The 26,524-nt window shown below is 40.4% G+C and overlaps 1 protein-coding gene across 5 annotated transcripts in view; it reads left to right on the top strand.

Annotated features, from left to right (window-relative positions):
• AK4 (adenylate kinase 4) overlaps positions 1-26,524 on the top strand; it is a 67,518-nt gene that overhangs the window by 24,540 nt on the left and 16,454 nt on the right. For all 5 annotated transcript variants that reach the window (XM_045547825.1, XM_045547827.1, XM_045547826.1 and 2 more), the window contains one exon: positions 10,048-10,167. In XM_045547825.1, coding sequence (XP_045403781.1) covers positions 10,048-10,167 — 120 coding nt within the window. The remainder of the gene's footprint in view (positions 1-10,047; positions 10,168-26,524) is intronic.

Raw genomic sequence — 26,524 nt, 5'->3', positions numbered from 1 at the left:
GTCTTCCACTCTCAGCATTTTTTGGTTTGAACAATGAAAAGAACATTGAGCAATTATCTGTTTCTGGTGACTTAGGCATCTTGGGAATTTGCTGCTTTGTGAACATTTGTACAGCTTTGTCTTCTGTATCCAATTTGCCCTCACTTTATAGGCAATTAGAACAAGAAAAGGATATGGGTATGTGGGAGTGTGTGTTTTAAAGGATAACGATTGTGTATCTGCCACCCAGCCTAAGAAGTAGAACGTTACCTCAATACATAGCCTCAATACATTCTTTTTTCATTAACGCCATCCCCACATTATCGTGCATTGTATGGTAATTATTCTCTTGCTTTACCATACTTTTATCATATGTGTGCAGCCCTTAATGTTATATTGTTTAATTTTGTCTGTTTTAGACTTTTATATAAATGGATCGATTCATTAGGCAAAAACCCCCATAGAATTAAGCATTCATTATTTTTATTTTGAGGTTATGCCAAGTAAAAGATAGGAAACCATTGACTTTGTTTTGAAATAGGTCAACCTGTCAAGTATCTGATGCCTGGCTAAGCTGTCAGAAACAGATCAATCACATAACTTCTGAGCCTCCCCTCATAGTTACCTGTCCCTGATACCTAGGGAAATGTGCCATAGCCTGGTACACAGTAGTTTGCTCAGTGAATATTTTTGAATGAATGACTTAATTATAATAGCAAGGCCAGTGAACTGTACTTATCATGAAAACATCCATGTAGTTGTTAGGTAGAAGTCCTAACTGGGAAAAGAATCCCCATGTAAATTCTCTTTTGTTTTCTTTTTCTTTTTGGAAACAGGGTCTTGTTTTGTTGCCTGGGCATGAGGACAGTGGCATCACCATAGCTCATAGCAACCTCAAACTTTTGGGCTCAAGCAATCCTCCTGCCCCAGCCTCCTGAGTAGCTGGAACTAAAGGCACATGCCACCACATCTGGCTAATTTTTTATTTTTTGTAAAGACAGTAACTTACTACGTTGCTCAGGCTACCAATGCAGATTCTTAATCTAGCATACAGAGTGATAGTTGAAGTATTTATAAATAGATCTGGTTGTTTTTTTATGAGTAGCTACCAGTGTTAAAAAATGATCCAGTTAGCCCTGGTCCTCCAGGGAATGAATGGAGTTGGAAGGAAAGTGGTCGGTTTTCACATGTGTATTGAACATCTGCTTTGTATCAGACACTGTTCACCGTGCTTTCCAGACAGTGATGTATAAGGCAGACATGATCCTCTGTTGTATGATAGGGAAGACTGGCATGGAAAATGGCAGTACAGATGTGATGAGTGCTGCAAGGTGGGAGGACAGGATGCCATGGGAGCATGTGGGGGGCAGCGCTGACCCCATCTGGGGAAGTTGGGTGGGAAGAAAGGCCCTGGGGCTGGAGAGTAGAGGTGGGGGGCATAGCACATGGATAAAGAGAGAAAAGCTATGAGGCTGCTGATGTAGCCAGCGCCAGATCTTGGAGGGACTTGGACGCTGCTGAATGGGCAGTGGAACCCTGTTGAAGCATCTTAAGCAGGGGTGCTGCACAATCAGCTGTGAGAGTTGGACCATTCTGACTGCAGGGTGGAAAACAGTGGCATGAGGTTGTGGAAAAGGGAGGCGGTAGCATTAGGAGGGAGCTACTGAATATTAAATCCTATCTTTTGAAGCCTAGCCTTAAAGGGGAAAGAAATCAGTTTGAGATTTATGCCAGAGGCAAAATGACATTTAGAATTTCAGTAGCCTAGTAATGAACCCTCTGTTTGCTGTTTCTTTTCCAAGGTTAAACTGAAGATTAAATGGAGAGTCCTTCTTGGGTAAAACCACTCACTTCCATCTCCACACATATCATGGATTGTTTGTGTGCACTGCTTCAGTGTTTGCTGAAAATCTGTGCCAGATCCTAAAAGTTATCATTTAAAGAATTTAATTTGATTGACCTAGATATAAGGCAGGTGTTTTGTTTGAACAAATCTGAATCATTTTAGGAGCAGGTCCTAAGTTTTTTCTTCTGTGGGGCTGCTCACCCTTTGTATGTTGAACTTGTCCAGAAGAACTCTGGCTTCTTTCACGAACTCTGCCTGATGTAAGCCCATGTGCTCCCATGGTTTCACGAGGAACCCCCACATCTATCTCTAGTTTGTGTTCCCCCCTAGCTCTCAATTTGTATTTCAGACTAGCTAATAACTATCTCCCCTTCGTTACTTCAGTGTCAGGGATTCAACCTTGCATGAATGGCATTTCTGTCCTGTTGGTTGCTCAGGTTAGAAACTTTGAGGTTGTCCTTGACTTCTCTCCTCCTCTGTCCCTTACTCCATGTGCAAATTGTTCACACCTAAGCTGCTTTTACATCTACAATATCTTTCCTATTTATTCTGCTTATCCATTCTACCTGCAGTTATTTCTAAGTAATTGTAATAATTAATTTCCCAGTTAGCCACATCTCCTTCCACTCTAACCATCCATCTGCCCATCCATCTGCCCATCCATCCATCCTCCCTCCTGTGCTTCTGTGACAGTTTTCCTGCCTTACAACACTTACCATACTTCTTTAAAAAAACAATTAGTGGCAAAAAAACAACACATATCATTTACCACCCAATCTAAGTATACAGTTCAGCAGTGTTAATTGTATTTACATTGTTGTGCAGCCAATCCCCAGAACTTTTTCATCTTGTACAGCTGAAACTTGATACTCACTAAACTACGACTCCCACTTGCCCCTTCCCTCCAGCTTCTGGCAACCACCATTCTACTTTCTGTTTCTGTGAGTTTGACTACTCTTTAGCCTCCATATAAGTGGAATCATGTAATAATATTTGTTTTTTTGTGACTGGCCTTATATTACTAAGCACACACTTTTTAAAATAACTGTTTCTTCATGGGTCTGTTTGACTCCTCTCTCATTAGGGAGCTTCCTGAGAGTACTCTTATATTTGTATCTTTAGTGCCTTGTATGGTGCCTGGCATATAGTAGATGTGCAGAAAACAGAACAACCCAAGTGCCCATCAATACATGAGTGGATTAATAAAGTGTGGTATATGTATACCATGGAGTACTACTCAGCCATAAAAAATGGTGAATTAATACCTGTTATATTAACCCGGATGGAACTGGAGACCATTCTTCCAAGTGAAGTGTCACAAGAATGGAAAAACAAACACCACATGCACTCACCATTAAATTGGAACTGATCGATCAACACTTACAGGCACATATAGAAATAACATTCATCAGAAATCTAGCAGGTGGGGAAGGGAGGATGGGTAAATTCACACCTAAAAGGTACAGTAACATGACTCAAACTGTACAAAAGCAATTTGTGTAACCAAAATGTTTGTACCCCCATAATATTCTGAAGTAAGATAATAGTAATAATAAAATTACAAAAACATAAAAAGAAAACAGAATTTTCACCTGTGGTTCTGAGTAATGGAGTGACTTTGGGGTCGAGGTGGTGATCTGGAGTAACGCGGAGCTCTCTCCCAGAGTGCTGGGCAGGGTCATCGCACAGCAGATTGCTGGCATGTAGTTTTTCTTGTCCGTGCCACAAAAACTTGTCCTTATGCTGGCACTTCCTGGGCTAGTTATTGAAAAAGTATGTGAGAAAGGGAGAAATAAGACAAATATTCTAATGAAACAAAAAGACCTCACTTGATTTTGCTTAAAAAGTATTAATATTGAGGTTTGATCCTGAGAGACTTCCATTCAAGTTGATGGATTTTACCTGACTAAACTCGATTATCTTGAGGTCTTAATCACCACCTCTGCTAAAACAAATCTTTTTGTCTCCAATGTCAAGAAATTGAGAGCCTGATTAGCTTTCTATAACTCTGGACTAGTGTTTTAAGGATAACTCTTTGGTAGTCAAAAGTGAGTTAGGTGGCAGATTCAGTGTTTGACTAAACACTTTCATTTTGTTTGTGACCTATAACCTGTTTGTATTTCATAATATATTTATGTGGAACTTTTTTTTTCTTTTTGAAAGAGATCCTTGCTCTGTTGCCCCAGCTGGAGTGCAATGGCATCATCATAGCTCATTGCAACCTTAAACTCCTGGGCTTAAGTGGTCCTCCTGTCTCAGCCTCCCGAGTAGCTGGGACTAGAGGTGCTTGCCACTATACCTGGCTAATTGTTCTATTTTTTGTAGAGATGGGGTCTTGCTATGTTGCCCAGGCTGGTTTCAAACTCCTGGACTTAAGCGATCCTCCTGCCTCGACCTCCTAGAGTGTTAGGATTACAGGTGTGAGCCACCATGCCTGGCCTATTTGCATGGAACTTTATTGGCAATGTAAGAGCCTCTGTAACTTAATTGTGATAACTACTGACTTTAATTTTTCTGCCTGACACAGAGTAAAATTTTGCTGTTGAAAACTTGTGGTAGATTAGCACGCAATTCCAGTGTTTAGACTGTTAAGTTCTGGGACAAGCCTCATACCAGATTGGTATAGGGCCTGGCACATAGTAGATGCTTAATAAATATTAGCTGAATGAATATTTAGTGGATTTAGGGAGTATTTAAGCCAAAAAACTAACCATAGTTTATATTCTCTAGTTCCCTGTCAGGGAGCAGTGTACCTCCCCCACCCCCAATGTCATCACAGTAATCAGTCTAGTCTTTTACATTTTGGATCTTTATGGATTTATTTCTGTTTGGAAGTCATTCACTCTGTGCAATGTTTAGCTATCCCGTCCAGAGTTTCTAGGGTGGCTGTAGAATGGATTTTATGCCATACTGTCTGTGTGTGTGTGTGTGTGCACATGTGTGTGTGTATTCGCATGGTTTTTCTAAAGAAATATTTGCTTTTTGGCTTTCCTACTTATTTAGAAAGAGATATTTTCTTTTTAACCAGTCTTAAGATAATTCACAATGTGAGTCCAACGTCCTACCCCTTTGGCAGTTGACAGTGTTTTGGCATATTTGCTGCCCTGAGTACAATGATCTATTTCAGTCTGTTAATGTGAATGTGGGCAACTTTAATGTGAAGGAATTGAAGCTAATAAAATGTCTTTTCCATATCCTGGAAACATGAATTTTTTGGAGAGATGACCAACTTAATAGATAATCTTAAATTCTGTGTTATCTTCTAATTTTAAATTTGGGATTATCTTAAATACACAATTTAATAGGTAGTCTTAAATTCTAAAAATTTGTATATTATCTGATCTGGTTAGAAGTTGAAAATGTATATTTCTCAAGGTTACCAAGATTATATCCATTTGAATTTATATTTGGTAGTGATTGACTAGCATAGGCTGTTAAGATAAATTGCCACAAAATTTATGTTGTAAAATAAGTGGAACATTGATTGTCTTCTAATATATTTAACATGGTGATGATTCCATATGTCTGTCTCTCTCTCTACAGATACATACATACAATTTTGTAAATATATACTGTTTTGTAATTTGACACTTAATCTTTCCCTTTCTGAAGAAAGTTTTCCTACATGCAGCCTTAATCATTGATGTTTGGTTTAATCTCATAAATACATGGTGGAATTATTTCTTGGTTTTGTTGTAAAGCTTAAAAAAAATGTAAAGCTGTTAGCCTGTTTTTGGCACACTAAGGGTGCAAAAGCTGTGTAAGACAATGTATGTGTGTCCACACCCTTTCTTTGGAATACTACCTGAGAAATTAGAGTAGGTATGTATTTTATACAAACATGCTAGCACTAGCATTTGGTGATACGGTTTCTCTTCCAAGCTAACTGACAAGGGCAGATGAAGGTCCAGTTTTCTGGAATGGGCCTCTGTCTTCTGATAAGATGTTTTATTTCAGTTTGCTGTTGTGATGAAGTCTTTATTCAGATGCAGATACATTAAGTTCATTTTGCTTTTGCTGCGGTCTTTCTGGATTTTTGTGGTGGAGATTGAGAGATGTGGTAGAAGTTTGATCTTGTATCAGGTTAGAGGACATGTTGCCTGTCCTGCCTCAGAGAGGAGCCAAGGCTGCCAAAAATAGCTGGAAAAGTATGCTGCACTTAGAGGTTTCTCTTAATTAGTAAATTGGAATAAGATGGCTCTGGAAGTCTTCCACAGAGTTATTTTAAACTTCGGGTTGCACAGTCTGTGTTGGATTAACTCAGGGCACTCTCTCAAGGGGCAGATGAAGGTCTTCCTCCATTGCTTCTGCTTTAGTTCATTCAGGCTTTCATCTTGTACTTGGAGTATTGTCACAGCCTCCTTTGCCTCTACCATGCTACCCACATCCAAATGTCACATTGCCGTGGGCATGTGACCTGTGCAGTCACATAGGCCCTGCACTTATTTTAGTGCTCTGCTCTTGTCATATTGCAATTCCTAATTTTCCAACAAGGAGCTCCACATTTTCAGTTTACACTGGTCCCCACAATTTAAGTAGCTGGTCTTGGCTCTGGGAGTAGCATTTCTAAATCTATGTATTAAAAAAAAAAAATCCTTCAAAGTCCATACTCCTTGTCTCAACTGTCTAACACCATCTCTCAATGGTGTGCTTTTCTTCAACTGTCACTGCTTGAAGTTCTTCAAGGTATCTCAAGTGGCCCCATGCCCTGCCACATTTGCTCTTGGTATTTCCTTGTTATTTCCCCTGCCCAAACTGGTTCATGTTTTGAAATGCTGAAGAAATAAGATTGGGCTGTGAAACCTAACATGGCCATCTCAACTAGTCCTGATCGTACTTTGTTTGTCTCATACCTCCTTTGAAAAAGTTGTTATCTGGCAAGGTTGGGCCATATTTAGTTTTGCAATAATGGTTTTGTAATAACTCTCCAGGAAGATCATCTTGATTTTTGCCAGGGTAAAAGAAAATTCTTGACAAGGGTCGTGGCTCACACCTGTAATCCCAGCTACTTGGGAGGCTGAGGCTGGAGGATTCCTTGAGGCCAGGAGTTGGAGACCAGCCTCAACAACACATTAAGACTCCATCTCTAAAAAAAAGAAATTGAAAAATATTAGCTGGGTGTGGTGCCATGTGCCTGTTGTCCCAGCTACTTGGGGAGCTGTGGTGGGAGGATCACTTGAGTTAGGAGTTTGAGCATGATCACACTACTGCCTCCATCCCGGACACAAAACAAGACCCCATCTCTTAAAAAAGAAAGAAAGAAAATTGTTTATTATTTTTAGGGTGTTTATTCTGGCAATACATTTTTCTGGGGCATCTAACACATGCCAGACTATATTCTAAGCACTGAGGATATGGCATTGAATAAAATAGTTTCATTTTTCTCTCATTGAAATAATATTCTAGTGGGGAGGCAAAAAGTGAATGAATAAGTATATCAGTGTATAATATTAAGATCTGGAGTTCTAGTAAACAATGCAAAGTACACATCTTGGTTTCTCACCTTGGAAGATGTATATTTGTTGTTTATATCCACCTTAAAGTTTGGTAGGTGAGACTAAGAACAGGGCTCTGGGCCTGGCCTAAGCATTGCAGAGTAGGACAGCACCCAGCCTGTCTGTTACTCCCTCGTCCTTTCTGACATTGAACATGGATGCTATGCGGTTGCAAACACTTGTATATGAATATTCACTGCATCATAATAGTGGAAAAGTTAGAAACAACCCAAATGTACAGTAACTTATGTATGTATGAACACGATGTTATATAGCCAGACAGTGGAATATTATTCAGCCATAGAAAGGAATGAAGAATTGATATGTGGTTCATTCAACAAGAATGAACCTTGAAAACATTATGTTAAGTGAAAGAAACCGGACACAAAACACCACATTTTGTATGATCCCGTTTATGAGAAATGTCCAGAATAGACAAATCTATAGAAACAGAAAGTAGATGAGTATCTGCTGCAGGTTGGAGGAAGGGGGAAGAGGGAGTGACTGCTAATGTGTGCAGGTTTTTTTTCCGGGGTGATGAAAGTGTTCTGAAATTAGGGAGTGGTGATGATTTCACAACATTGAGAATATGCTAACAGCCACTGAGTTGTACATTTTAAAATGGCAAATGTTATGGTATGTGAATTGTCTCAATTAAGCTGTCATAAACAAATATGGGTTTTACCTTCTGTCTGAAGGTGAGAATCTTATGAAGATTAAATGAAATAATGCATATAAAGCACTTAAAGCTCAGTGCCTGGGATTGAGTAGATACTCAGCTTAACGGTTGTTATTGTTGCTCTTCATGAAAGTAATACTGCTTAAATATTAGTAAGCTGGAACTTTTATTCACTGCTGCATCTCTAGAATATTACCTGTTCCATAGTGTGCAATCAGTAAATACTTGTTGAATGAATGTGGCTGTCTTTTATGTTGTGCTTCTTGCAGTATGTTACTGTAGCTACATCGATTGGGACCTGTGTTTTGAGCTGCTTGTCCGGTGGTAGTAATCAAGTGATGTGGAGCTCTTCACAGCCCATATTTCAGGGCTTAGGTTGGGGTTAGGGATAAAAACTCAGTCTGAGGAAGCAAAGGCTCTACCTAAATTCAAGGTGAAAGTGGGGTCAAATGATTGATTCTTGCTTGAGCTTTTTTCCAGTAATATAGTTCTGCCTTGTGGGTTTTTTTTTTTTTTTTTTGAGACAGAGTCTCACTTTGTTGCCCGGGCTAGAGTGAGTGCCGTGGCATCAGCCTAGCTCACAGCAACCTCAAACTCCTGGGCTCGAGCAATCCTCCTGCCTCAGCCTCCCGAGTAACTGGGACTACAGGCATGTGCCACCATGCCCGGCTAATTTTTTCTATATATATATTTTAGTCAGCCAGATAATTTCTTTCTATTTTTAGTAGAGACGGGGTCTCGCTCTTGCTCAGGTTAGTCTTGAACTCCTGAGCTCAAGCGATCCACCCGCCTCAGCCTCCCAGAGTGCTAGGATTACAGGCGTGAGCCACCGCGCCAGGCCTGCTTTGTGTTTTTATGAGAACTTAAGTGGCCTGTCAAGAATGTGGTTCTTAGTAGTTCATTATCAGTTCCCTGGAGAGCAGAGGACTTCATTTTTTTTTCTTTCTTTTTTTTTTTTTAATTTAGTTCCTAAAAATGTGTAGACTGAAACTGATAATTTGTTCTGCTGAACCCAACTCAAATTTCTACACGAGGCTGGGTGCAGTATATCACACCTGCAATCCTAGCACTCTGGAGGGTGAGGCAGGAGGATTGCTTGAGTTCAGGATTGCTGGAGTTCGATCAGCCTGAGCAAGAGCAAGTCCCCATCTCTACAAAAAATAGAAAAATTAGCCAGGCATTGTGGTGCAAGACTGTGGTCCCAGGTATTCAGGAGGCTGAGGCAAGAGGGTCGCTTGAGCCCAGGAGTTTGAGGTTGCAGTGAGCTATGATGATGCCATTGCACTCTAGCCCCGGGCGACAGAGCCAGACCCTATCTCCTCCTCCTCCCCCCAAAATTCTACATATGAGAAATTGTTATTTCAAAGTAAGATAGAAGTGGTTTTACTCTGAAATTACTTTTTTTTAAATTCTTTCTTTTACGAACTTGGGATTGCACTAACAATGCTGAGTTCCTTTTACAGCTATGTCAGCAAGGTGCCATCTGCTCATATTGAGGCTCATGAAAAGGAATAAACTTGCTATTTTGTATTATGCAGCATTCTTTTTTGAAGATCAGTGGAACTTTTTTCTAGTCTCTATATGCCATGTGGTTGATCACATTTCCTTGTTACCATAAACTGTTGAGAAGTCCAATGCCAAATTTGTGGCTCACCTCTTTGAAATATGCAGGACTTCTTTCTCAAGCTTTTGTGTACTGTCCTGCCTCTTGGTTCCAACTGTATTTGCTACTCTTATTTTCTCTTGCCCAATTTATATATTTTCCCCTCTTTCTTTTCTTCCTTCCTTCCTTCCTTCCTTTGGCTGTGTATGTCAGGAGCTGCTTTTATAAATCTTGGAAGACAAATGGGTTAAATAAGCAATAGTGCTACCCTTATTGAAGCCAATATATTAAAAACTAAAAATATCTGTCTACAACTACCTACAATTTTGCCCGATGCTAGGAAGGATGAGATAGAAGGCAAAACTGTCAGAAAAGTTTGTAAGTTTTTTTTTTTTTTTTTTGGAAACTTTCTTGAGCGTTTCTATTTTTCTTGTTTTCTTAACAGAAGTTGGTGACATGGCAAAGCAGTACATAGAGAAAGGTCTTTTGGTTCCAGATCATGTGATCACACGCCTCATGATGTCAGAGTTGGAGAATAGGCGCAGCCAGCCCTGGCTACTAGATGGTGAGTTGGAACTTCTGGTACACTGGATTTTTGGGAATAGTCGGCTGTGGTCACCTTGCACCCTCCCTTAATTTCTTGCCAATTGGAAAATGCACCCCTTTCTAAATTTCTGTCACTTATTTGATATTTTAATGTGGCAACATGAGAGAAACCCACTGTGGCAAAGCCTCTTAATTCTTCTGTCTCCTGACTACCATTGTGAGAACTGCTGACTTGAAGCAAACCTTCACTGAATTCCCCTTATTGTTCAGTTTTGATGGTGCCTTTTGTTTCCATAAATAAGTCATCTTAAGTGTAACTCATCTTCAATGAGAGGTTCTTTCATTCACTATAGGCCACACAAAGTAAAACTATGAGTCATCATATTTCACCTGTGAGATTAACAGGGATAGAACATCTGAAAATCCTGTGAGTATGTACGAAACAAGTATTGTTGAGAATATAAAATGGGCAATCTTTGGAAAGCAGTGTAGCAATATATATCCTTTTCCATCCAGCAAGTCCATTCTGGATTTCTACCTAAAGATGTAAGGATGTTTATTTCAGCATTATTGGCAAATAGGAAGATACTGACAGTTGTGCAAAGAAGTGCAAAAAATTAGTTACTGACACTATACAAGAATCATATATATGTGGTACCCTGAGGACATAAAAGAGAAAATTATCTATTCTCTTGGTGGGAGGAGGGATTGGAACAACTTTATGGAGAGTGAAGAACAGGTAGATGTTGGGGGCTGGTGCATGGGGGTTGAGAAGGTGGACTTTTTTCAGCAGAAGGGCTACTCGAACAGCGTAAGAGTGAAATGACTTCGCTTAGTATTTTTCTGAGCCTGTGAGCAGAGGTTGGCAGGGCAAATCCTGGGGTGGATAGCCTCTGATTCTGTACAAATGTGATAGAACTAGAAATTGTAGGCTGGAGGGATCACTGAAGACTTAAGTAGGGGCATAACATGGTTAGTTTTATCTTTCAGAAAAACTCTTCTTTTAGCAGCACAGGAGAGATTAGATCCTGGATCAGGGAGGAAGGTGGTGCCTATAAACCAAGTAAGGGATCATTAGAATAACTGGACTAAGGGATGTCAAAGGCCTGAATTTGAGCCAAAGCAGTGGGGTGGAAAAGAGGCACCATTCACGAGTGATGGGCACTGTGACTGATGTTAACTACTACAGCCCTGGTGTTTTCTTTCATTGCCTTCCAGACTTACTGAGTTTCTTGGCTTTCCTCACCCTCCCTGCACTTCCCCAGGCATGCTAATTTCTCCAGACTCTACATTTAACTCACAAAATTTATCCCCCTATCTTAGTCTCTTTTCTGCTGCTATAACGGAGTACCTCAGACTGGGTAATTTATAAAGAAAAGAAATTTATTTCTCACGGTTTTGGAGGCTGGGAGGTCCAAGAGCATGGTGCCAGTGTCTGGTGAGGGCCTTCTTGCCACATCACATGGGGAGGAGTCACATGGGGAAGAAGTGCATATGTGCGAGTGGAAATGGGTGAACGTGGGCTCCTTTTATCAAGAGCCCACTACGGTGCTAACTTACCCACTCCTGTGATAAGGGCATTAATTCATTCATGAGGGCAGAGCCCTTAAGACCTAATGACCTCTTAAAAGGCACTACTCCCAATACCATTACATTGGCAATTAAATTTCAACATGAGTTTTGGGTGGGGAGGCATTTAAACCATGGCATTCCATTTCTGGTTCCCCAAAAGTCATGAATACAAAATACATGCATTCATTCTATCTCAATAGCCCCAAAAGTCTTAGTCCAGCATCAACTCAAAAGTCCAAAGTCTCATCTGAATTAGATATGGTGAGATTCAAGGCATGATTCATCCTCTGGCAGCCCCACCCCATGGCTATGCTGGGCTCAGTCCGCTCAGCAGCTCTCATGGGTTGGAGTTGCATGCTGTAGTCCTACAGTTCTGGGGTCTTGGTGGCAGCTCTACACCCCTGGTTCCACTAAGCATGGACCTAGTGGGGACTCTGTAGCAGCCAGAGTCCACAGTTCTGCTGTGCATTGCCCTAATGGGGGTTCTTGGTGGTGGCTTCACCCCTGCAACAAGTCTCTGCCTGGGCCCCCTTGTGGTCTGTGGCATCCTTTGAAATCTGGGTAGAAGAAGCTGTGTCCCCACAGCTCTTGCATTCTGTGAGCCTGCAGACTTAATAATATGTGAATGCCACCAAGGCTAAGCTTTTATCTTTTGGAGCAGTAGGATGAAGTGCAACTGGGGCCACTTAAGCCAAGGCTAGGGTGGCCAAGGAGTGCACATTGCTGGAGCAGACTCCCACAGTGTCCCTAAGTCTGTCTCCCTGAAATCATTCTGCCCTCCTAGAGCTCTGGGTCTGTGATGAGAGGGATAGCCTCAAAGATCTGTGAATGACTTTAGAGTATTTCTCCTGTTGTCCTGATTAATAGCACCTGGCTTCTTTCTAGCCATGGTAATCTCTTTAGCAAAGGGTTGATTGGCTCTTAGTATTCTCTCCCTTACATGTGTTTTCACTTTTTACATGGACACGCTGCAAGTTTTCCAAACTTTTCTGATCTGCATCTCTTTTAATTGTAAATTCTGTCTTTAAGTCATCCGTGCTCTTGCGTCTCACTCTATGTGGTTAAGAGTAACCAACACAGCAGCCTGAATGCTTTGCTGCTTAGATATTTCTTCTACCAGATATCCTAGTTCATCTCTCTTAAGTTCTACATTCCATAAAGCCCTAGTACAGGGACATAATTCCACCAAGGTCTTTGGAACTGTGCAACACCGATGGCCTTTATTCTAGTTTCCAATAGCTTGTTCCTCATTTCCATCTGAGACCTTATCAGAATGGCCTTTACTGTCCATATTGCTACCAACATTCTGGTCATGAACACTAAAGTAATCTCTAAAAAGATTCATACTTTTCCTCCAGCTCACCTCTTCTGAGTCTTACCAGAGTTGCTCTTAATGTGCACCACTGACGACAGTCTAGGCTTTTTATAGCCACCACCTCCAAATTCTTCCAGCATCTACTCATTATCCAGCGCTAAAACCACTTCCATGTTTCAGGTATTAGTTATAGCAACAGCTTCATGTCTCAGTACCAATTTTCTGTCTTAGTTGGGTTTTTTGGTTGTTGTTAGTTTTTTTTTTTTTTTTTTCCCTGACTCTATTGTCCGGGGTAGAGTGCAGTAGCATCATCATAACTCGCTGCCACCTCAAACACCTGGGCTTAAGCTGACCTCCTATGTCAGCCTCCTGAGTAGCTGAAACTACAGGCACACACCATCATGCCCAGCTAAATTTTCTATTTTTTGTAGAGATGGGGTCTTGCTATGTTGCTCAGGCTGGTCCTGAACTCCTGGTCTCAAGGGATCCTGTTTGCCTTGGCCTCCCAAAGTGCGACGATTATGGGCATGAGCCACCATGCCCTGCCGCTGTTTTAGTCTGTTTTATGCTACTGTAACAGAATACCTCAGACTGAGTAATTTATGTAGAAAATAAATTTACTTCTCACAGTTCTGGAGGTTGGGAAGTCCAAGACCATGGCACCTGCATCTGGTGAGGGCCTTCTTGTTGCATCATAACGTGGTATGAGGCATCATGTGGTGAGAAAGCATATGTAGGCACATGTGAGACAGGGAGAATGGGGGTCAAATTTATTCTTTTATGGGGAGCCCTCTCCTGCAATAACCAACCCACTCCCAACATAATGGCATTAATCCATTTATAAGGGTGGAGCCCTCATGATCTAGTGACCTCTTAAAGGCCCCACTCCCAATACTGTCACATTGGCAGTTAAATTTCAACATGAGTTTTGGAGAAGACATTCAAACCATAACACCCCCAGTACTTTTTGTGTGGGTATTTGCCATAACTAATAAACTTTGTCTTTGCCATCACCTAACAGTAATTTCTCTAGTTTAAATTCTTTAATTGTAAGGCTTCTCATCTTATAAAATGAATTTGCATGGGTTTAGTGAACTTAAAAATCTGTGTTAAAAAAATGATCATCTATGTTAAACTCCTTTGGAAAGAGGGTTAGTGTAATAATTGAGAGCATGAGCCCTGCAGCCAGACTGCCTGGTTTGAATCGCAGCCCTGCCACTTACTGGCAGTGTGTGTGACCTTGACAGGTTACCTGACTCTATCTTTCATTGCTCAGGAAAAGTGAGTTAGAAAAGAATTTGTAAGGGTGCAGCAAACATATATGTAAAGTGCTTAGAAGAAAGCTTGTCATATAGTAGGTGCCATATAAGTATGAGATTTTGTCATTGTTATTTGCCATGGCTGTTGTGTAGGTCCTGAAGTTTTAGGGGGGTGACTGTTTGAAGTGTTAAGTTCAAAAATAGCTTTAAAAATATTTAGCCATGTAGAGTTGAAAAGTCCGTTTCAGTTATAGAATGTTTTATATATCTTTTCAATGTTTGCTTTTTTGCCATGATTTTTCCTTTCAGGGTTGAATAACTGAAGTTCTTTGACATCATAGGCCTGTTTTTAGTAATGTGCGTCAGCCTCTCAGAAATGGCTTAGTTTGTATTTTTCTCCTTGAAAACCCATCTGGTCACTTTTTCAGTTGCAATTTTTCTTTAAAGCTCTGGAATCAATCCAGTTGGCAAAGTGTGGCGTGTAAGGAATGCCTAGTTCCTGTGTTCAGCTTTAAACTCCTTCTGTCACACAGGCACACGCTCTGCGGAGGACGTGCCTGTTAAGTGTGCTAAAGGTGATTGAATGTGGAAAGGTCCAGAAAGAAATTCTGGATGACAGATGACTCATCATCTTGGCCCATATGGCTCTAGTGAGGCATCCTGCAAATCTTGGGTGAAAATGGGTAGAGTTGATCCAAGCCAAGGGAACCTCTAGTTGGGGGCACGGGGAGGACTCAGAGATGGTGAGTGCTCTGTGTCTCGTCAGCTCTGTCCTTGCTTTAAGAATAAGTTCAGTAAGACTTTGCCTTCACAGTACTTGGAGTTGAGTAAAAAATACTCTTTAATGTGTGTTATTGTGTATGTGTGTGTGTATGTATTTGTGTCTGGTGTATATGGAGGGGGTTTCTCCTCTCCCCACCCCCCCCCCCCCCGCCCTTTTCCCTTTCTTCTTATTTCCTTGGAAGTTTAGTGTGTCAGTGACAGCAGTTTTTTCAGTTAGTTTCCTTTAATTTTTAAGACAAATATTCTAGCAGAGGATTGTGATGCACAAGTCTTCTAGTTTTATTATAAACCGTGGATTTTTTTTTTAAGTTTTATAGAGAGGGTGTTTACTGCTCACTAGGTGATCCTGAGGTAAAATAATAACTAGAGAACAATAATAAGCTATTTAAAAACAAATATACATTCTTCACTTTTTACAAAAGGGCTGCCAGTAAGGTAGAGATGTAGAGAAGTGTGTTAGTAATTGATTTTTTCATTTCTAAACTGGACCGCTGACTTGTACATTTAAATAGTAACCTAGGAGTTCTACAACTGAATTCTAATTTATCTTCACATACCAAGATGTAATTGAATCATCTGCCATATGATTTTAGGTGTAGCTATCAAAACATTTTAAATTTGGTGTCAAGGTTTGGTTTCATGGAAAGTGGCTTTAAATTTTGGAATTATAAGTGGAATATAATTTAAACCTTTTCATTGGAAATAACAGATACCTTTAGAATAAGCATCATCATTTGGTCTGTGGTTGTATTTGGACTGTGTTTTATTTATTTCATCTGAGTAGTACTGAATACTGACTGGTGCTTTCTGAAGGTAATTCTGTTTTGTCTGTTTGTTTTTAGCAGAAGTCAGAGCTCCCTGAATGTGTGCAGTGTTTGTGTGTGTGTGTTTGTTTTTCCTGAGTGTAAATGATCTCAGACCTGAGATATTCCTGGGTACAGGATCACTCAGAACCCCTGGTGCCCCAGTTAAAGGGTATGTGTCTAGAAACTAAACTACAGATGTTGGAGCCCCAGAGTATTTTGCCCTGATTTTGCAAATGCATTTTACCATAGTAGACTGGTACATACGTGCTCTGACCTTATCCCCTCCATATTTTTCTTTCCGAATCAGACCTCTGCGGAGTGTCACATCCCACTGGGCAGCATATGTCTACAGAAAAAAGCTGACAATATCTTCTGAATCTCATGTTTTTGGAAATGCCAAGGGCAGTTTTTTTCTTGTTACCCTTGTGAATGTAGGGCATGTTTCTGTTACCTTTGTGCATGTAGGGTATGTTTCAAGAATAAAATATATAATTTGTTCAGAGGTCACTGAAGAATTCTCTTTGAATAAAAATGAATCGGACTTTCTCTTTGTGTGTATGGAAGACGGTAAAAATAGATTATCTTAGCCATGTATCTTCAAATGTTTAGTCCTGAAAAACTATTGTTGGATAACCTTTCTATCTTATATCATTATTAAGGCAGTGATGTATACTCTGATCTCTTGAATGGAAGGTTTGCAGTAATTAGAGTGATTCCTAAGGAATGAAGAGTGGTTATAGAATTTATGGAACTCTGCTAGGGTACTGTGGCAATCCATGCCTGCGAAGCATGGATTGAACATTAAAACCTCCAGTCCCTCACTAGGATTGTCCTTGACACACCCATGTCAGGCCCTGGATGTTTCTAAAGTGAATAAAGTGCAGGTATGACTGATTTTGCCCTGGGCTAGTGGCAGTGAAAAAAAAGGAGAAAAGGAAGAAAAGTATGTTGGAAAGAGAGAGTAGAGGTAGACTAAGCTTGTCAAGGAGTCCTGACACAGGAGGGGAGGTGTGGAAGGCACATATTCAGCCAGCCATGGTACAGGTGAGGTGTTCTGAGAAATAAATGGAATGATCTTTATAAGAAAGAGTGGCCTTCTTGGTCAAAACGACAGCATGTAAAAAGATGGGTGTGTGTTTAGATTAGTCTTAGTGCTACATTTCTAGAGATAACCATCCATGCCCCAAGATGGTGTAAATATATCTGACAAATCTTTTTTCCTGCATCCAAATTTCTGACTTGAGGAGAGAATTTGGGTAGCAGCCCTTAAATGAATGTTGTTTTGCTCAGTTTCTTTGTGGCTTTGTTGTTGATACTCTTTTGGGAGTGTACTTAGAAGATAGTGTTTGATTAAGACATCTCTTTACTGTGTGTTTGGTTTTCTGGAAGAATCAGTAACTATTTATTGGGATAATTGATTTAAAAAATTGTTTTTGTAGCCAGATAGGCATAATAGTGTTCCCCAGAATGGTGCATCTTTAAGTTTGTGTTTTAAAGCAGATTTGACAATTTTTAACATCTTGGAAGAAGGAATTGTAAAACCCAGGACCTGTGTTTGATTATAGAGGTTGAATATCCCTTATCTGAAATGCTTGGGACTAGAATTGTTATGAATTTTGGATTTTTTTTTTTTTTTGGATTTGGGAATATTTGCTTTATATTTACCATTTGGGCATCCCTAATCTAAGAGTCTGAAATCCAAAATGCCTCAATGAATATCTCCTTTGAGTGTCACGTCAGTGCTCAAAAAGTTGCAGATTTTGGAGCATTTCAGATTAAGGAGAATACTCGTACTTTCTAATATGATTGTTAAGTATTTAGATATTCTCAAATGAAAGAATTTATAGACATATAATTAATTTCAAGTTGAATAGTGTACTGAGGGAGAGCATATGACCTCATCAGGGGAAGGTGGGCAATAAGAAGAAAGAATGTATCTCTTTTAAATAAGACTAGGTAACAGTTTTCTAAACAGAGCAATATCGGTTGAATTACACAGGCAAGACCACTACTCAGTGGGGTTAGGTTATGAAGAGACATTTGGGTGACATGTGACCTGAAATTTTGGCATATTCCCATCTTATGATACACTTTATTCAAAGAGCATAGCTTGTTCAGACTTCATATCTAGCTGCTGATTCCATTAAAGTTGTTGCAGCTCCTTTGTTAATGGTCCCATGCAATTGTATGAATTTCTTTTGGGGCTAAGCACTCAATTTTTTCTATAACTAAGTATTTCTTGAATACCACCTCTATGCCAGGCAGTGCTCTACCACAGTAGAGCAACAAAGAAATGGGCAGGACCTGGCCCTCCTAGTGTTCAGAATCTAGTGCTGTTCAGCCTTTTTGCTACCCTAGACAGGGTCATTTTTAATTTCTTTCATTTAAATCCAAATCATAAGAACTCTGCTTTTTATCTTAGTGACTTTTGCTACATTCAGTACCCTTGATGTCAATGTGAGCTCAGAGTACCCGACTAAAAAACATGGTAAAGCCTTGGGTCTCTTCTCTTCCTCATTGGATATTGATTCTTTTCTGAGATCCTGTCCTCTGTGTCCATTTCTGGTGGCTTTCTTCTGATTGATTTGACTGCTGCCTTGGGGTGAGGAACAATCTTAGTGTAACAGACAGTGGTGACTTGGTTTATTCTGTGTCCTCAGAGATTGACTAGATTTAGACATTAGAAGGCATTAAGGGCCATATGGAAAACATATGTATATAGATATGGAGCAGACCGTAGAAAATCGTGGTTCAGATATCAAAAAACAAATTGAGTGTACATTTTTGTGGGTCCCATTGAAAGAGGCATTGGTCGGTCCCAGGAGGGAATAGCACACTTCCTGACCTCACAGTCCAGGAGTGCTGCAAAAACAGTTGCAGTGTAGGTAGGGTCTTGGGAGCACCAGTGAAGGGGGTGAAAGGTGAGAGGCAGCACAGAGGAGAAAGTGACTGACCCTCCTTTGGGGGTGAGGGAGGCAGCTCTTAGGAAGGCTTCTGGAGAAGCTGACAGTGAGCCATATATTGATTGGTTGGCTGGTTGAGACAGGGTCTAGCTCTGTCACCAGGGCTGAAGTGCAGTGTCGCCATTGTAGCTCACTGCAGCCTCAAACTCCTGGGCTCACGCAATCCTCCTGCCTCAGCCTCTCAAGTAGCTGGTACTACAGGCATGTGCCACCACACTCTGTTAATTTCTCTATTTTTTATAGAGACAGGGTCTCGATATATTGCTCAGGCTGATCTTGAACTCCTGGCCTCAAGCAATCCTTCTACCTTGGCTTCCCAAAGTGCTAGGGTTACAGGTTTGAACCTCTGCATCTGGCCAACTAAGCCATAATTTGAAGGTAGGAATAAAGCACATTATAGATTGTGGGAATATCATACGGAAAGGCTATAGAGGCATGCAATGTCATTGTGTGTTCTGGAAGCCACAAGTAATTTAATAATCTTTGAGCTGAAAATATGAGCAGATGAGGCTGGACAAGTGGACAGGGACAAAAATTAAACCTTCATGAAATTCAAAAAACAGGGAGTTGAATAAATATCAGCATTAATATTAAAAATGAGTTGGAAGTCATTAGGTTATTAAATATGAAATGTCTGATTTCGTTAAGTACTAAGTTTGACAGTTTATCTCTGACATTTCACTTTGACACTTCTTGTTTTATTTTTATTGTGAAGGTACATCCTCATTCTTTCAAACATGACTTGTTTTGTGATTATTTTTTTAGAGCAATTTTTGTGAAACCATGGATAAGTCGAAAATTCATATTATTTTCAAATATGAGTTCCATCATGGAACCAGTGTTGCACAGACATCTTGAAATATCAAGTTTGGGAAGGATGTTGCTAACGTTTGGGAAGGATGTTTGGGAAGGATGTTGCTAATGAATACATGTCCATGGTTTGAGATGTTCTATTCTGGTGATTTTAGTCTTGAAAATGAGCCACATGGGTGAGCTGAGACCAAGGTGGATAATGATGAGCTGAAAGCTGTAGTGGAGGTGAATCCATCTCAACCTACCTGTGAATCAGCAGCAAGGTTTGGCACTATTATTCCAACAATATTGGACCATTTGAAACAAATGGGCAAGGTAAAGCAGCGGGATAGATGGGTTCCACATGAATTAAACGAGTGTCAGAAGAGAAATCATCTTGAAACTTGCCCTTCTTTGCTGTCACGACATAAAGCCGAACCATTTCTACAATGTATTATTATGTGTGACAAAAAATGGGTTCTTTTTGACAACTGTAAGTATTCGGCACAATGATTGGATAAAAATGAAGTACCAAAACACAGTCCAAAACCAAATATTTATTAAAAAAAGCTAATGGTGTCTATTTGGTGGTCCAGCACTGGTATTATCCACTACACCTTCATGAAACCTGGTCAATCCATTACAGCGATGTCTACTGCAACCAACTGGATGAAATGATGAGGATGCTTGCGATTAAGCAGCTGAGATTGGTCAGTAGAGACAGCCCAACCCTCTTGCAAGACCATGTGTCACAAAAAGCAGTGCTGCTCAAACTAGGGAAGATGAACTTGTAAACTCTCTGTCATCCACCATAATCACCAGACCTTGCACCAACTGACTACCAGTTCTTCTAGGCTTTAGACCACTTCTTTTGAGGAAAAGAAAATATTCGGTTCTCAACAAGCTGTGGAAACCACCTTTGCAATTTCTTCTCCACTTGCTCTCCAGACTTCTTTGCTGCTGGCATAAACAAGCTACCATTAAGATGGCAAAACTGTGTTGATAGTTCAGGTGCATAATTTGATTAATTGTACTGCTTCTTGTTTGAGATATATAATAAATTAAACTTTGGATTCGAAATCAGACATTTCATATTTAATGACCTAATAAAAATAAAATTTAAAACTTAGAGTTTAAAAGTATGAACAACTTATTTTTTAACTTTCCAACTAACATTTAAAAATTAACTGTATTTTTAACATTTTAAATTTAGATATACTTTAGACATTAAACCGGTTTCTCTGTAAATGGGCATGTCTTGTCATACAAGTTCAGATGCACCGAGCCTGTTTGCTATTGCTACTTAATTAGAAGTCTGTAAGGCACAAGATGAAACTGACTTCATCTCCTAAGTTTAGATGTTAAGAGTCAGCTTCTCTAATTTATGAAACAGGGATCTTGGGAATTGGATGAATTAAGAAAATTCACTGCAAAGCTTCATCCAAAGCATTTGAGGTATACTTTGTTAGTTTAATAAAGCACCATGCTAAGAAGACATTAATGTGGTGGAAAAACAATGGCCTTATGAACCAGACCTGAATAAAAGTCTGTAACTCACTAGCTCACTAGTTCTGTGGTCTTGTTTATTTTTTCTTTCTTCTTCTCTGTTTTTTTCTTTTTTTTAGAAACAGTAGGTCTGATGCCCAGACTTAGGTGCAGTGGTGGGATCATAGATCACTATAACCTTGAACTCATAGGCTCAAGCAGTCTTCCCACCTTGGCCTTTCAGAGTGCTGGGATTACAGACACGAGCCACCGTACCCATCCCCTCCATCATCTTGACTAAGCACAGTTACCTTTCTTAGATTCTTTTTCCTCATCCGTGAAATAGGCACATTTGGCCGGGCGCGGTGGCTCACGCCTGTAATCCTAGCCCTCCAGGAGGATCGTTTGAGCTCAGGAGTTCGAGACCAGCCTGAGTAAGAGCGAGACCCCGTCTCTACTAAAAATAGAAAGAAATTATACGGAGAGCTAAAAATATATATAGAAAAATTAGCTGGGCATGGTGGCGCATGCCTGTAGTCCCAGCTACTTGGGAGGCTGAGGCAGTAGGATTGCTTGAGCCCAGGAGTCTGAGGTTGCTGTGAGCTAGGCTGACGGCACGGCACTCACTCTAGCCTGGGCAACAGAGTGAGACTCTGTCTCAAAAAAAAAAAAAAAAAAAAAAAAAAAGAAATAGGCACATTTATGGCTTAGGTTTGCAAGGATTGGCTAACAAATGTAAAACTCTTAGTGGAGTTCTGGAACATAGTAGATGGTCAAAGAGTATACATGTTATTATTATTTGTTATTATTGATGTTAAGCTCTAATGTGTATATCCTGATACTGACATAGATGTTAGAACTTTTTTTTTTTTTTTTTTTTTTTTTTTTTTTTTTGAGACAGAGTGTCACTCTGTTGCCCGGGCTAGAGTGAGTGCCGTGGCGTCAGCCTAGCTCACAGCAACCTCAAACTCCTGGGCTTAAGCGATCCTACTGCCTCAGCCTCCCGAGTTGCTGGGACTACAGGCATGTGCCACCATGCCCGGCTAATTTTTTTTTTCTATATATATATTTTTAGCTGTCCATATAGTTTCTTTCTATTTTTTTTAGTAGAGACGGGGTCTCGTTCTTGCTCAGGCTGGTCTCGAACTCCTGAGCTCACACAATCCGCCCGCCTCGGCCTCCCAAGTGCTAGGATTACAGGCTTGAGCCACCGCGCCCGGCCTAGATGTTAGAACTTAACCTTCAATAATAAACTGTGAAACTTAACAAAAATGTTGTCATTCTAATGAATAAGGATCAACATATTCACGCCCCCATTAAGTGTATTTGGGCAAAACACAAGTAAACAAATCACCCATCTTCTGCTAAACCTTGCCTAGTAATAGAAAACAAAACAGTATAAAGCTCTGATTGTCCCATCACTAATAAGAGAACCCAGATTTGGGAGAGATGAACAGGTTGATTAGATCTAAAAGGAGAATGAGATGTGGAAAAATGCAGAGCATTTAATTTTATCTTTTTCCATGATGGATGATCACTATAAAACGTTCAAGCCATATGGAGAAATGCAAGAAAAGCAACAAATCACCTAAATCCCACCAGCGAGAAACAGCCAGGGTTAACAATTGAAAAGCATCATTCTAGACACTTCTTCGTGTATATACGTAGGTAGAAATGTATAAGAAGACATCATACTTTACATACTTTAAAAAATATTTAATTTCACTTAAATTTACCAATAAAATGAACCTGAAGGAATTATAACTGAACATCAGATCTTTCTTCATCACCAAAGATATTCATTCCTGTGGGAACTCTTTAAGAGTATAAAAGCTATTAGAAGACTGCCATTTGTTTTTTTAAAAAATTCACATTTCAAATTTAGACAGAATTCATTTCTTTACAATGAATCATGAGGGAATTAATACATTTATACTTCCTCTTATCTCCTCTCCACCTTCTTCCCTCCCAGTTTTTGTTGGCTTTTGTTGTTTTTATAACATTTATTGTAGTTTTCTTCTGTAAATGCAGTTCCCAAGTTTTTTGTCTTACATTTAAAACATTTAAACGAATTCTGGGCACTGGTTCTTTTGCTCAGGCTGGCCTCGAACTCCTGGCTTCAAGCAATCCTCCCACCTTGGCCTCCCAAAGTGCTAGGATTACAGGTGTAAGACACTGAGCCCGGTCCATTTGTTTAGTGTTCCTATTTCAAGAATACCAATTATATTAGATATTATATTGAATATTCTTTGTCTTTATCATAGTTTAAATTTTTCTTGTTTCTGAGTTTCCTTCTGCTTTCATGCATATTTAGGCCTTTTATTTTGAGGGCAAGAGAGAACAAAACCTTGTTTACATTCCATAACTACTGCATGATTTCTCTATTCATGTGAGTCATGATTTCTCCACCTGTATGTCTGGTGCTGTGGGCCCAGTCCATGCACTTCCTCTTCCCTCTCCCAGCAGTGCCGGGCTCTGGATATCCATGTAGATGGCTGAATTCAGTGCTCTACTGAGGTATCTCTTCCTTGGAAGGTCTTTCTTGGATCATTCTGTCTACCCACATTACTGTTTCTTCTTATGTTATAATCATGTGACATTACATATTTAACTGCAAATTTCATTTTTAGCTGCTCTCCTGTCCCTCTACCCACAGTGCAGGCCCCAGAAAGCAGAGGTTATGTGCATGCCTATTTTGCCAGTACCTATAACAGTGCTTGGCACATAGTAAAGACTTAAAAATATATGCCCAATTATAAACAGGTCTTAACTGCAGTCTATAGCTGAGCCTAAATAGGATATACTTGGCCTCTTTTATTTTCTTTGGGGTAGAAATTTGGGCCTCTGTTGAAATCATTTACAAATTCCATTTATCTTAATTGAGAGACAGTGGGACTAGTTTTTCCATAATTTGTTTATGGAGACACATATTCAAAGAACAAGCAAGTCAAATTCTTAAACAGAAGAGCCTTGAAGGAAGGGGTCTGCAGGTGAAAGCTCCTTCCTCAATGTAGTATGAATCTTCCCTTGTGGGGAAAAGGGCTCCAGTGACTTTAGTAAAACTTAGGTTACACTAAGGGTTATAAGGTAATAGTTTTATCTGTGTCCATATATAGGAAAAATCATTGAGATGATGATGCCAGAGGATCGCATTGCCATTTGGGAATTTCCCCAAGAATTCATGCCTAAAAGGGATTCACCTTGCATTTCACTGAGCCCCTTTGAAGACACACACTCGTGATTTAAAGCCAAATTTTCTGTAGTATTTATCTTCTATTTATCAGTGGATCACTAAGTAGTGACTGTAGCATATCTAGGTGGTTAAGTTGTTTTCTACTAACCTGTAAGCTCCTTGAGGGCAGGACCCACTTATTATAAATCTCTTAAACTCTAGGATATATAACAGAGTAGATTGCAAGTGTCCTAGGAAGCTTTCAATAAGTGGGAAGTGCGTCCTAGAGCTCCCAGCACGGTGGGAGATGTGGAGCTCACGAAGTGATGTGATGTGGCCAACACCTGGAGCACAGCTGCTGCTACTTTTCACCATCTGTTAATAGAAACTGGATGAAATGGAACATGGAGGTCTTAGATACTTGTGCAAATACACATTGTGTAAACAGATAAGGTAATTATAAGGTAGGATAGAGAAAAGGTCTTCATGAAGTAGGTTTTGATGGTGATTAATTTTAACTTGCTACTAAGGCTTCTGGTTGGTGGTAGGAATGGTCCGGACTCCTCTGGTCTAGGGAAGGCTGTGGAAGAATAACCGCCTGCCTTCCACTTTGTTAATCATGCAGTGGTTAATTGTGATGCACGGCGGCTTGCGTTTGTAACTTGGTTCTTGCCTTCCCAACGACTGGGCAGAGATGGGCAGTCAGAATCAACCGCGTTGGCTCCAGATCTTTATGGAGGTGGGAAGGGGGCTGCCGTTGCATGGCCTTTTCACAAGCTGCCAACCGCAGACGGATGTTGGAAGTCACCCTTCAGAGCTGCCCTTTTATTTCTGTCAGGCTTTGCTGCCTGGGAGTGTGGTGGTGGACTCTCTGACTGTGCACCCTTCCTGTGGAATGAATGCACTCCAAATTAGAAAAACAGAAGTGTCCTACTTCCTCTTCCCCTCTACTGCCTCAGCTTGTTGCTGTGGCACCTCCTGCTTCAGCTGCCATCCATCAGCCGCTTGGCATGGCTGGGAGGAGCAGGGGCCAAAGTCCAGTGGCCAGCACTGCTGGGAGCACAACACCAGTCAGGAATTTAGTGGCATCTCCCTGCACCTGGTGAGTCTTTTTAGGGATCTAAAAAACAACTGGTAGGTACCGTGTACGTAGTGGATTGGCTTTTTTTTTTTTTCTTTTTTTTGAGACGGAGTCTCACTCTATGGCCCGGGCTAGAGTGAGTGCCGTGGCATCAGCCTAGCTCACAGCAACCTCAAACTCCTGGGCTCAAGTGATCTTCCTGCCTCAGCCTCCCCAGTAGCTGGGACTACAGGTATGCACCACCATGCCCGGCTAATTTTTTTTCTATATATATTTTTAGCTGTCCATATACTTTCTTTCTATTTTTAGTAGAGACGGGGTCTCGCTCTTGCTCAGGCTGGTCTCAAACTCCTGATCTCCAGCGATCCACCCGCCTCGGCCTCCCAGAGTGCTAGGATTACAAGTGTGAGCCACCGCACCAACAGAGCAGCTTTTCTAGGCCCGGTTAGGGGAGAGGGGAGGGATAGGGATAGCCTGGTGTGGAAGTGTGGTAAGAACCTGTGCAACAGAACAGCCCCCTCTGCAGCTACAGGGAGGAAAGCAAGCTATCCATGCTTAAACGTGACTTTTGTTTTACTTTAGCTTCTCCACCTCTTCAACAGTTAATGGCACATATTCACTTGGAATAGGCTGTCTAATTAGGGAAGCTGGAATACTTCTATTCAGTCATTTAGAAAGCCTGTTTCTAAGGGTTACTTTTTATAAATGCAAAAAGCATCCCTCAACTTGTAATTCTCTCTAAATGAAAAAATTATAAATGCTGCCACCTGTTGTCAAAATTTCAGTGTGCGTCTAGTCCACTTTTTCAGTGATCCTGCTCACAGGGGATCTTTCTGTGTCCTGGGCACTGCAGCAATAAACACAGCGCCAGCCCTCAAGGAAGTTGCAATTCTAATAGAGGCTACAAGGAAGCATATTTGGAGGAATACACGCCCACGGCTAGACTGGCAAATGCTCTTGTGGCCCACCAATGTAATCAGTAGCCTGCCTGGTCTCTTTGCTAAGTGGAAATATTCTCTTAGAATGCATTTATTTATTTATTTATTTATTTATTATTTTGCGAGATGCACACTAAAGGACTAGAATGCACTTAAATACTTTATACAAACATTTAAATACTCTGAAGTACAGATTGGCTGTTCTTATTT

Source organism: Lemur catta, chromosome 3, assembly GCF_020740605.2.
Source record: "Lemur catta isolate mLemCat1 chromosome 3, mLemCat1.pri, whole genome shotgun sequence".
Classification (NCBI taxonomy): domain Eukaryota; kingdom Metazoa; phylum Chordata; class Mammalia; order Primates; family Lemuridae; genus Lemur; species Lemur catta.
This window is presented reverse-complemented; position numbering and strand designations above follow the sequence as displayed.